General features: G+C 39.0%; 1 protein-coding gene across 1 annotated transcript; it reads left to right on the top strand.

Moving 5' to 3' along the window:
- Nucleotides 1-5: 5 nt before the first annotated feature.
- On the top strand, nucleotides 6-10,338 carry cul4a (cullin 4A). The gene is made up of 20 exons (XM_029456454.1): nucleotides 6-682; nucleotides 1,275-1,390; nucleotides 1,685-1,788; nucleotides 2,638-2,707; nucleotides 2,802-2,875; nucleotides 2,952-3,114; nucleotides 3,210-3,299; nucleotides 3,407-3,489; nucleotides 4,220-4,287; nucleotides 4,690-4,808; nucleotides 4,943-5,135; nucleotides 5,239-5,343; nucleotides 5,465-5,575; nucleotides 6,869-6,954; nucleotides 7,102-7,209; nucleotides 7,907-8,020; nucleotides 8,118-8,223; nucleotides 8,311-8,483; nucleotides 8,683-8,835; nucleotides 9,463-10,338. Exons 1-20 carry the CDS (start codon nucleotides 541-543, stop codon nucleotides 9,556-9,558), a joined length of 2,274 nt encoding a protein of 757 aa, XP_029312314.1. The 5' UTR covers nucleotides 6-540; the 3' UTR covers nucleotides 9,559-10,338.
- Nucleotides 10,339-10,921: the final 583 nt, after the last annotated feature.

Raw genomic sequence — 10,921 nt, 5'->3', positions numbered from 1 at the left:
TGCACCTCTCCAACTGAACTGTCTGAGAAAAGCCATTTTGTTGTGCTAGCTAGCTAACGTTATGTAGGTAAAGAAAGCCACCAATAACATGGGTCTGTTATATCAACGCTAACTATGACGCTTTTACTTGTTTCTTTACTGTCGCAAAAATACAATAATTGAACTCTGTAAGTAGTCAAGACTGGCATGGACTAACGTTTTCCTAAAAAAAGCTTAAGTGTTGAGGAGAAGACGGGAGCTGGTAGCTAAAGTGTGCTACAGTTTCAGATAACACACTGTTAGCTAACATTAGATATCTGTTTACTTAGCTGACGGTAGTTATGTTTTTCTGATTTATTAACCCAACGTTAGTCAGTGTGTTGTTTGTAAATGTGTTTTAAATACACTGCGGCTGTCTGCGCTGTTCACCAAAGACAACTGGTTCAACAAAGAGTCTGTGTTTCTGACAGTAAATAATAAACAGGCGACTGGACAATCTAACAGTAACTAACCAGAAAACACTTGAAGCATACAGCGTTAAGCCAAAGGGCTAATCTGATAATGGCAGAGGACACCCGACAGGACAAGAGAGCCAGCTTCTCCGCTTTAACGGAGCACAACACCAACGGGATGGCCAGGACCTCCGCCGTGGCCTCCAGCAAGAGTGGCGCTTCAAAAAAATTAGTGATCAAAAATTTCAAAGGTACCGTCACTGATCGTTTTCATCTCTTTATCTAACAGCATCACTTACATCGATGTATCTTAATACAACAGATAATGTAACTTTTAGATCATACTGTAAAAAAAAACTTGTCTGTGGGTCGTGTACATGTTTTTTCTTCTTTTTTTTTAACCTAAAATGTTCTGATTAGTACATGTCAGGCTTTGTTTTTGTAATCACACATGCTTACATCTCCCAGTGAGTTAGTTGTTTTTGCTTGATGCATGGATTTTTATGGGGTGTGATGTTTTTAAAAGCCTCTCACAACTTCAGTCCCAGCAAAGAATTGTGTATAGGAGCCTGCTTCAGGTCCTAATAAAGACTAATATGTATACCAGAGATGGAATAACTCAGCAAAAGTCTCAAAATAAAGCTGCACCTTATGCCATGAAAAATGTGTATTTACATTCTGACCTTCAAAGTGTGTGGTGTAGGAGGCACTTCTCAGACCATAAAAACTAATTAAAAACCAGGTTTGCTGATCTTGTTTCATTCGCATTAATGAGTTCCTGTTAGCTTGTTTGGCAGTTCCCAATGTGTATAAATGAACATTGTTGCTGTTTTTTTGTAACAGACAGGCCAAAATTAGCCGAAAACTACACTGAGGATACTTGGCTGAAGCTACGAGATGCAGTGGGTGCCATCCAAAACAGCACCTCTATCAAGTACAATCTGGAAGAGCTCTATCAGGTGTGATGTCTGTCTGTCTTTTTACACTTGGTTTTTAGAAATGTGTCAGAAATAGTTCAACAGAACTCTCACATATCATTTTTGACACATAATCTTTCAGCAGATTGTACTGTACAGAATTGAAGTTGTAAATGGTGCATTTCAGTGTTAAAATAAACTTGTAGCAAAGGTCATTAAAACGTACACTGTTAATAATTTGTAATAAATAACCAAAAATAGCTTTGAATCAAGAAACCATGTTTACAAGTTTTCACTTTACTGTTTGTCTCTTTTCCTTGTCTCTTTTTCTTGAAGGCGGTAGAAAACCTCTGTTCGTATAAAGTCTCCCCCACGCTGTACAAGCAGCTACGGCAAGTCTGTGAAGATCACGTGCAGGCCCAGATCCAACAGTTTAGAGAATATCCTTTTTTTGTGTGCACAACCACATCAGGCTAGCTATGTGCTGAACCTGTGGAAACATTTACTGATGTTGGGACAAATCGGATGTATATTTACATGTTCTGTCATCAATCAACAGTCAACAATCTGTATTTATCCCGCTCTCAGCTTGCTGTTAAATACTATGCTGCAGGTATGTTCATTTAGAGGTCCTTTTTTAGATCAAGCAGCCGATTATTCATAATAGGAGAAGACAGTCAGCCAACCGTAACACACTGCTGCGATCAAATCCAAATGCAGTGCTCATTCTATCATAAACCTGCGGCTTTGTTTGGAGTTGTATTATATGTTGTATTTTATTGGCAGCTTTCAACTCAATTGAGGAAGTCTGTGCTCTCCTGGTAGACCTCAGGCGTTGTTGCAGTCTTTGCTCACAAGAGGTCAATACACCGCAAATTTGACAGCTTTATATTTCCAAATCCTAAACAATAGGGCTTTAACAAGCAGTGGCTGTCACTGGCAGTTGGTTTTAAAGATGTCTGACATATATTACAATAAAACAACAAGTCACTGATTAACTCAATCCAATTATAGGACCTATAATTTATTTAATGTCAGTTGCATTAAAGCTGGTTTTTGACTTTGTTTTCAGGCAAACTGGACTTAAAATAAGACCCTCAACATGCTTACTACAGATAAGACTTAAAACCATTCGTTTTACCCAGCTTGAACACAATCTTTTTGAGCCCAGAAGGGAGACCTAAGAGGTTTATTCATGCTGCCAAACCACAGGGTAATGTAAAGTACGCTTATTCAAAATGTTGGTTTGACATGAGTGAATGGAAGATTTGTCTTTAACATGAGCTCACAGAGTCTTTGGACAACCTTTCCTTCCTGAAGCGAATGAATCGCTGCTGGCAGGATCACTGCAGGCAAACTGTAAGTTTGACGTTTGACAGATATGCGTATCAATACTGTCCCACGTGTAGGAAAGTTTCCTTTATTAAGACTGTTTTTGTTTTTCTCTTCATAGATAATGATCCGAAGTATCTTTCTCTTCCTGGATCGTACCTATGTTCTTCAGAACTCCCTACTCCCCTCCATCTGGTAAAGTTACAGTTTATGCAGATTATTCTGTTTGTTAAGGAGTACTTAGGAGGCTGATGTTATGTATATGTTGCAGGGACACTGGCTTGGAACTCTTTCGTACCCACATTGTAAGTGACAGTGGAGTTCAGAAGCGCACAGTAGACGGCATTTTGGAGCAAATAGAACTCGAGCGAAATGGAGAGACAGTAGACCGGAGTCTGATCCGGAGCCTGCTGGGCATGCTGTCAGACCTACAGGTACCTGATCGCCTGTTGTATTAGTAACCTAACTATTAGAACATAGACTGCGTATATGTCATTGTTTTTACATCCTGACTCTAACTTGTGTTAAGGTTTACAAAGACTCCTTTGAGGAGAGATTTTTGATTGAGACCAATCGGCTGTATGCAGCAGAGGGGCAGCGGCTGATGCAGCAGAGAGATGTAAGCGAGACTATTAATGGTTCAATGATTTATTCATCAGTAACCTGACATACACTTAATACTAGCATCTGCTGTTGCTCTGAATATGTGCGTTTGTATGTGTCCAGGTGCCCGAGTACCTGCACCATGTGGCTCGTCGGTTGGAGGAGGAGAATGATCGTATCATGAGCTACCTCGACCAGAGCACTCAGTAAATGTTCAATTATCATAACATATCACTTAAGCAAAAATCATGTCACATATGCGAGATAATAATAATAATACATTTAATTTATATAGCGCTTTTCAAGGTACACAAAGACGCTTATAGATAGACATTATTCCATAATTGACACCTTCAATCAGAAAAGACGCCTCATGTGCATACCAACCGTTATAAAAGAGAAGAAGTAAAGTAAACTTAAATAACCATTCATTATCATTTCTTTCCAAACACTAATACAGGGTGTACCTATGGAACAATACCATTAGAGGCTTCTTTAAATATATAAATACAGACCCTGGTGTATTTGCACAGATCTGTTTTATAGACAAATGGTGAATTATAGTGTCAAGTGACTCCTTACATGTCCTGTACAAAGCACTGCGTTAAGTTCACTTAACGTCTTCGTAGCAATTCTTAATACTTTATTCTGTTTGTTTGTTTTTTACACCCCCACATAATTGAAAACTTAGTAGCTATATACAATATGTCTAATGTCTAATAGTGTAAAAATCTGTTTTAAACCTTTTAAACACATGACTCCAGAACTTTAGTTGTAACCCCAGCTTTCATTAGCTTTCAACAAATAATTAAGATACTTAACCTGGAAGATTTGCTGTGAAGAAATGTCAGGGGGGAAATTGAACACTTTGAATATGTATGCATCTATTCCAGTTTTTGGATACATTTTGTATTTGTTCTCCCTCATTATTCACAGGAAACCACTGATTAGCTGTGTTGAGAAACAACTTTTAGGAGAACACATGACAGCAATGCTACAAAAAGGTACGTCTGCTTTAAAGAGTTCAAGGCCTCGACATTAGCACGTGTGTTTGTGTGTGGCTATATATAATACATTTGTGAAGCTTATTATGTACAATTTTTGTTTATTAATTCCACTCTGGTAATATGGAGGCTGTAGTTTGTGGTGTTCATTATTTGGTTTCCATTACATTGTTAGTTGCCCCACCTTCTCGATAAATCATGCACAGGTTTTGTTTGCTGCTTTAAATGTTAACCGACCGCATTTAATTGATCTGCTTTATAAGCATTTATCTACCCTCCTTGTACAGCTGTGTACATCCAGAAACTTTCCATTTCTAATTGTTAAAATGCAGTTGAATTATTCTAATTGTTTTATATTCACATGCAATAATAGTGTATTATTTTGTATTATCTTTGTGCCAGGTCTGAGCATCCTTCTGGATGGGAATCGTGTGACCGAGCTGTCCCTCCTCTACCAGCTCTTCAGCAAGGTGAAGGGTGGACTTCCAACACTGCTGCAGTTCTGGAGGGATTACATTAAGGTATAAACATAGCTCAACCAACATATATGTAGACGTACAACACAAATTATTAACATCAAGACAAACGTGTGTCCATGCCTTATATATGTCTGAGAAAGGCATTTACACTTTGATAAAACGTTTTCTGGTCGTAGTCCTTCGGTGGAGAGATTGTATGTACTCCAGAGAAAGACAAGGACATGGTGCAAGAACTGCTGGACTTCAAGGACAAGATGGACAACGTGGCACAGAGCTGCTTTGTGCGGAATGAGGGATTCATTAACGCCATGAAGGAGGCCTTTGAGACCTTTATCAACAAGAGGCCCAACAAACCTGCTGAACTTATTGGTGGGTCAGGCAAATAAATGACACAAGATACATACATTTTAATATGGTTTTCATTAGTTCCAGCATGTGATAACGGCTCTCTTGGTTATTGCTTCCCATCCAGCTAAATATGTGGATTCTAAGTTAAGAGCTGGGAACAAAGAGGCTACAGAGGAAGAGCTGGAGAGAATCCTGGATAAGATAATGATAATCTTCCGTTTCATACACGGTCAGTTACACATCTGTGTGTGTGGTGAATGTTTGCTTTCTCAGCCAATAGTATTACTAACCACTATGAAGCGTGTTACACTTTGATGAGACCTTTTGATCGGCGTTCTCTCTCCCTCCAGGAAAAGATGTGTTTGAAGCTTTTTACAAGAAGGACTTGGCCAAGCGTCTGCTGGTCGGCAAGAGTGCTTCTGTTGACGCTGAAAAGTCCATGCTCTCCAAGCTCAAACATGGTGAGTCCAAAGTCAGGGTTACTACGCACTATGGAATTAGATTTTTAGTCATTTCCAGATCTGGATTAGTACGGAAAAAAGAAAAGGGATTGTGGGAAAATATTTGTGATTGCCCTTCTGCTGTTTTCTAAAATATAAAATTCAGAATTAGAATCTGGCGTTTGAAACAGGCAGCCAGCGCAGACGAAACGTTTACCACCGTGTGAGAGAGCTTAAGCCAGAGCGAGCTTGAGCCAGAGCGAGCTTGAGCCAGAGCGAGCTTGAGCCAGAGCGAGCTTGATAAAGAGCGAGCTTGATAAAGATGACGAACTGAAGCTAAATTCAGCTAATCACCGCAGTACCCAGATAATGATTTGTATGCATGGCTCTGTTAGCTGCCTTTTTATAGTGTCAGTGTGTAAGCTACATGGTTTAGCATTGTGTACATCCGTTGCTGGGTATGTGGAGCATTTTCAGCTGCAACATTAGTTAATGTAACATACATGTTACATTAACAGTTGTATTTCAAACAATATATTAACCCAATAAACATTTAGCTTTTTGTACTCAGTTGTACAAAAATGATTTGAAACATTTGTCAAGCAGTCTGGAAAAGTATGGAATTTAAAATGGAAAATGTGTTTGAACCCTGCCAAGTGTTATATCTTGAATAAGTCACTTTATTGCTTGCATTAATCAAAATCCTCATCTGGCTCATGCATATATGGGAAATACACCATAGCGCTTTTATACAAAGCATCTACCCAGTGTTATAGCAGATAAAGTACTAAAGTAAAAAATAAATTCAATCTGAGATCGTCTGCTTTCCTTTTGAAGTAAAAACTGCTCCCTTAAATAAAAATGTGCTCAAAGATGGTAGAACAACCCCTTGAGAAACTCTGACTGAGCCTATTATAATGACATATTAAGACTGGCCAACAACATTGTCTCTAACCCCAACCATGTCCTGAATAGGGACAACTAATTGATGCCATCAAATCAGAGATGCATGGTTCCACAATTTAATTTGGTCAGACTGAAGCACTCTCTTGTGCAGTCAACCCTAAAATGAAATATGGAGCTTACTATCAAAGATCAAAATGGACGCTGAAACGTCTTGAATTTTATTGTAATGATACGTAAAATGTATGTATTCTTGTTTTTTGTCTTTGTTGAATGGAGCTGCTGTGGTGCGAGAAGAAATTCAGACTTGATCTGACAATTAAGTCTTATTATCACCATCGTCGTCATGAGTGCACGTGTGGGCGTGAGAACAAGTCAGTTGTGATATTTTGTGGTTTTGACTTCCTCCAGAATGCGGAGCAGCATTTACCAGTAAACTGGAGGGGATGTTCAAGGACATGGAGCTGTCTAAAGACATCATGATCCAGTTCAAACAGGTACTTTCAGTCTCTGTAGTGGGCACATAGACACACTCAAAAAACATGTGTGTAACTTCAAAATATTGATGCCACGTTTCCAGTATGTTTATGCATTTCACTGTGCTGTGTCATTAAATGTGTTTTTTAAATTGTATTTCTACTCAGCATATGCAGAACCAGAGCGAACCAAGCAACATAGAACTTACTGTCAACATCCTCACGATGGGATACTGGCCTTCATACACACCCATGGAGGTCCACCTGCCCCCAGAGGTAAATATTTCTATGCTTTGGCTGACAAATACACTTGAGCAGCACATGAAGTCATGGAAGCCGTTTTAAATGTTTGTGGTTTAAGTAGAATATGAGCATCAGGCTATTTGTTTAAACAATATGTGCTGATTTATATTACGTGGGCAAGAACATGGTAACGTTTGCACAAAATGTTCAGTTTCTTTTGCCCTTATTCCGAAAAGGACAATATTCCTACTAAGCTGTTTGCATGGCTAATCCGCTTATAATACCGCTTACTTGTAGCTGTCCAATTTTCCCCCGATGGCCAACTTGTTCGACCGAACACATTCTCCTTCTCCTCCTTTCATTCCTTTACCTTCTTAAAGAGGTTGTATTCAAAACCCTGCTGATATCCAAGTCTTTATAATGTTTAAAAATAGACTAGTAATGAGGGTTTTTATTTTGGGCATGCATCTCTACCTCAGCCTTGCAAACCCCCCAAAAGAAAAAACAGGTTGAGACACATATTCCGCATGCGCTGTATACATGTCCAAAAAATGCAAATAAAATGACCCATATCAAATTTGTAATATTGTCTTGGAATATTTGTGTGCATGTAAACGAGGCCTGGGTTCACTGTGTATTACTATTTTGTCTTCATGCTAATGTTCTCTTAACTTAGCAGGGTCATCAACTGATCCCTAACTTTTAATTTAATCTCTTAATATTTTGGTAGATGGTAAAACTCCAGGAGGTGTTCAAGCTGTTCTACCTGGGGAAGCACAGTGGGAGGAAACTGCAGTGGCAGCCCACACTGGGCCACTCTGTACTAAAGGCAGAGTTTAAAGAGGTGAGTGCATGGTGCATCCTAACGCAGCATAGAGAAGAAACAAAATGGCCTGAGAAAACGTCTGATCTGCACTTACATTGACTTCTTTATCCTGCAGGGCAAGAAGGAGCTGCAGGTCTCGCTGTTCCAGACGCTGGTGCTGCTGATGTTTAATGAGGGAGAGGAATTCAGCGTGGAGGAGATTCGCACTGCCACCGGCATAGGTTATACACGTCTTTAAACATGTAATACAACTATTCTGTTGTGCGAGAAGTACCTTTGTATCACAGTCTCTCTCTTGTCCTGCACAGAGGAGGGAGAGCTGAGGCGTACACTACAGTCCCTGGCCTGCGGAAAAGCACGCGTCCTCAACAAGAACCCTCGAGGGAAAGATGTGGAAGATGGAGACCGTTTCAACTTCAACAATGATTTTAAACACAAACTGTTCCGCATCAAGATCAACCAGATCCAGATGAAGGAAACGGTAAAAATACTCTTTCTTTCTTTCTTTCTTTCTTTCTTTCTTTCTTTCTTTCTAATAATATAATATATATTTTATTGTCCCCAAGAGGAATTTCTTCTTGGCCAATACTGCTATCAACTACAGCTGCACAATGTAGACAAGACACAGTAATAAGCATAAGAATGGTTCTTATCCATTTTTAAACGCATTGTCCTTACAGGTAGAGGAACAGGTAAGCACTACAGAGCGTGTGTTTCAAGACCGTCAGTATCAGATCGATGCAGCTGTGGTGCGCATCATGAAGATGAGGAAGACCCTCAGTCACAACCTACTGGTATCAGAGCTCTACAACCAGCTGAAGTTCCCTGTAAAGGTGACGTATCTTAAGCTTCCTATTCTCATTATTTAGATTAGTAACACTTTCTATGACTCCCATGTCTATATTATATTGTACTTCTAATGTATTATAGTCTGCTTATAGCACTGTATAGTTATAGTTATAAGCACTCATAAATATTCATATGGCTTTTTAACAGTAACCATAACGCATTATAAAGCATTTGAATCATAATGACATGATTATTAGTTACTCTAAGTTGTCATCAGGTGCTTTAATTATATTTTGTTTTACTGTATTTAAAGCAACCACTAAGACCAACTTATAATCACATTACAATGCATTAGAAAGAGAACTATGGGAATTATAATATACTATGGTCTTTGCAAAAAAAGGTGACCAGCAATTATGAAGTATTATGATGCTTGACCTTATATGAGTTTATAATGTGTTATGATTATTGTCATAGAGCATTATGAATATTTATAAGTGCTTCTAACTAATTATACACTGCTTTAAGAGATTGTAACGCATTAAAAGTTTATATAGTTTATAATGCATTATAGACATGGTCGTCATACAAAGTGTTACCTTTTAGATTTTTCATCCCACACATTCGTGCACACACACAAAGCAGCGCCTGACTTCCTTTCCTCTCTACAGCCGGGCGATCTGAAGAAGCGGATCGAGTCGCTCATAGACAGAGATTACATGGAACGTGACAAGGAGACTCCTAACCAGTACCACTATGTTGCCTGAAGGGATACCGCTGTTGCCATGCTTTCCTCAGAGCAAGCGTACAGCTGGCACCCCGAAACAGCATTACAGCCCTTCAGCCACCCGACTCTTCTCTGGTGCCCATCTTTCCCTACATCCACGATCCTGGACGCAGCATCCAGATCACAGAGCTCCAGAGAGACGAGAGACACTCGGCTGTACTGTTCCCACTCTGCGTAACCTTTAGTGGGATGGGGCTGGAGGAGTGGCCCAGGTTGTTGATGGTTGGTTTATGTGACTTACAAATCCGCTAATGCAAAACTCAACTGAAAATGACTAGCACTTTCCTCTGTTTTTGTTTAGTTTTTTCCTCCCCGGGATTTTGATTTTGTTCCCCTCCATCACGCCATTCTAAAATCACTTATTTTCTACTATAGTTGGTTTGTCTTGAGTTTTAAGATTTTTTTTTTGTTTTTTTTGTTCAAGGCGTTCTCCTTGGGAATGGCTGCATAAACTGCTGAGTGTTAACCTGATTGGTTGGTTGCTTGATTTTGCAGAGAAACAGCTGTTAAGGATAAGAAGAGACTTAAGAAGGATGAAGTGGCGTCAGACATGTTTGGGTCAGATGGGAGGGTTCATTGCTTGTAACACAGAAGCTAAATGACATGCAGGCAAGCCACTTGGGTATTTCTTTGGGTATCTTCTATGTTTTGACCAAAATGTCCAAATGTCCAATGTCATGTGCTGACGTTTTTGTAGATCAGATTGTATTCTGTGTAAGAGTGAGAAAAAGTGAACCTGAATAAATGGATATTTAATGATTCAATTAATGATTTGTAGATAACCAGCTAGTGGGAATGTTTTTCTTTTAAATTTATTTGAACACATGTCTGCCCTGTTGCATCTGTGAGCTTGAGCTTGCTATGTGGTTTATCGTGTGTAACTTCTTCAGTCTAATCTTATTTCATCAAATGAATCTTGGTAAAAAATGAAACAACTTAATAGTAGTGAAATAAGGGCAGTATGGGCTGGTAAGTGACGAGGCTTTTTTTTTTTGTATGCAGCAATGTGGTGTTCAGTTGAAGTATCAAAACATGGACATTACTTCATCAGAAGTCTGTTACACACCATGACAGTATAATGTCCTTTTCCAGTTGTGTACCAATCTGCCCTAAATGATACAATAAGGAAGTTGTCTGTTCTCTTGCCATACACTTGATTTTGATTTATGTTGAAATGAGTACGTCCAGCACTTTGGCTCATTTTTATCAAAGTGAAAATAGCCTTTCAGGATTTTAATATCTCAAGTTACTGGAAGATGAAACTCAAAGGGCATTTCTTAACAATTTCACTATCCCAACAGGGAATGTAAAGCTTTTGTGTCATTAAGAATATATATATTTTA

The sequence above is a fragment of the Cottoperca gobio genome, chromosome 3 (genome assembly GCF_900634415.1).
Source record: "Cottoperca gobio chromosome 3, fCotGob3.1, whole genome shotgun sequence".
Lineage (NCBI taxonomy): Eukaryota > Metazoa > Chordata > Actinopteri > Perciformes > Bovichtidae > Cottoperca > Cottoperca gobio.
This window is presented reverse-complemented; position numbering and strand designations above follow the sequence as displayed.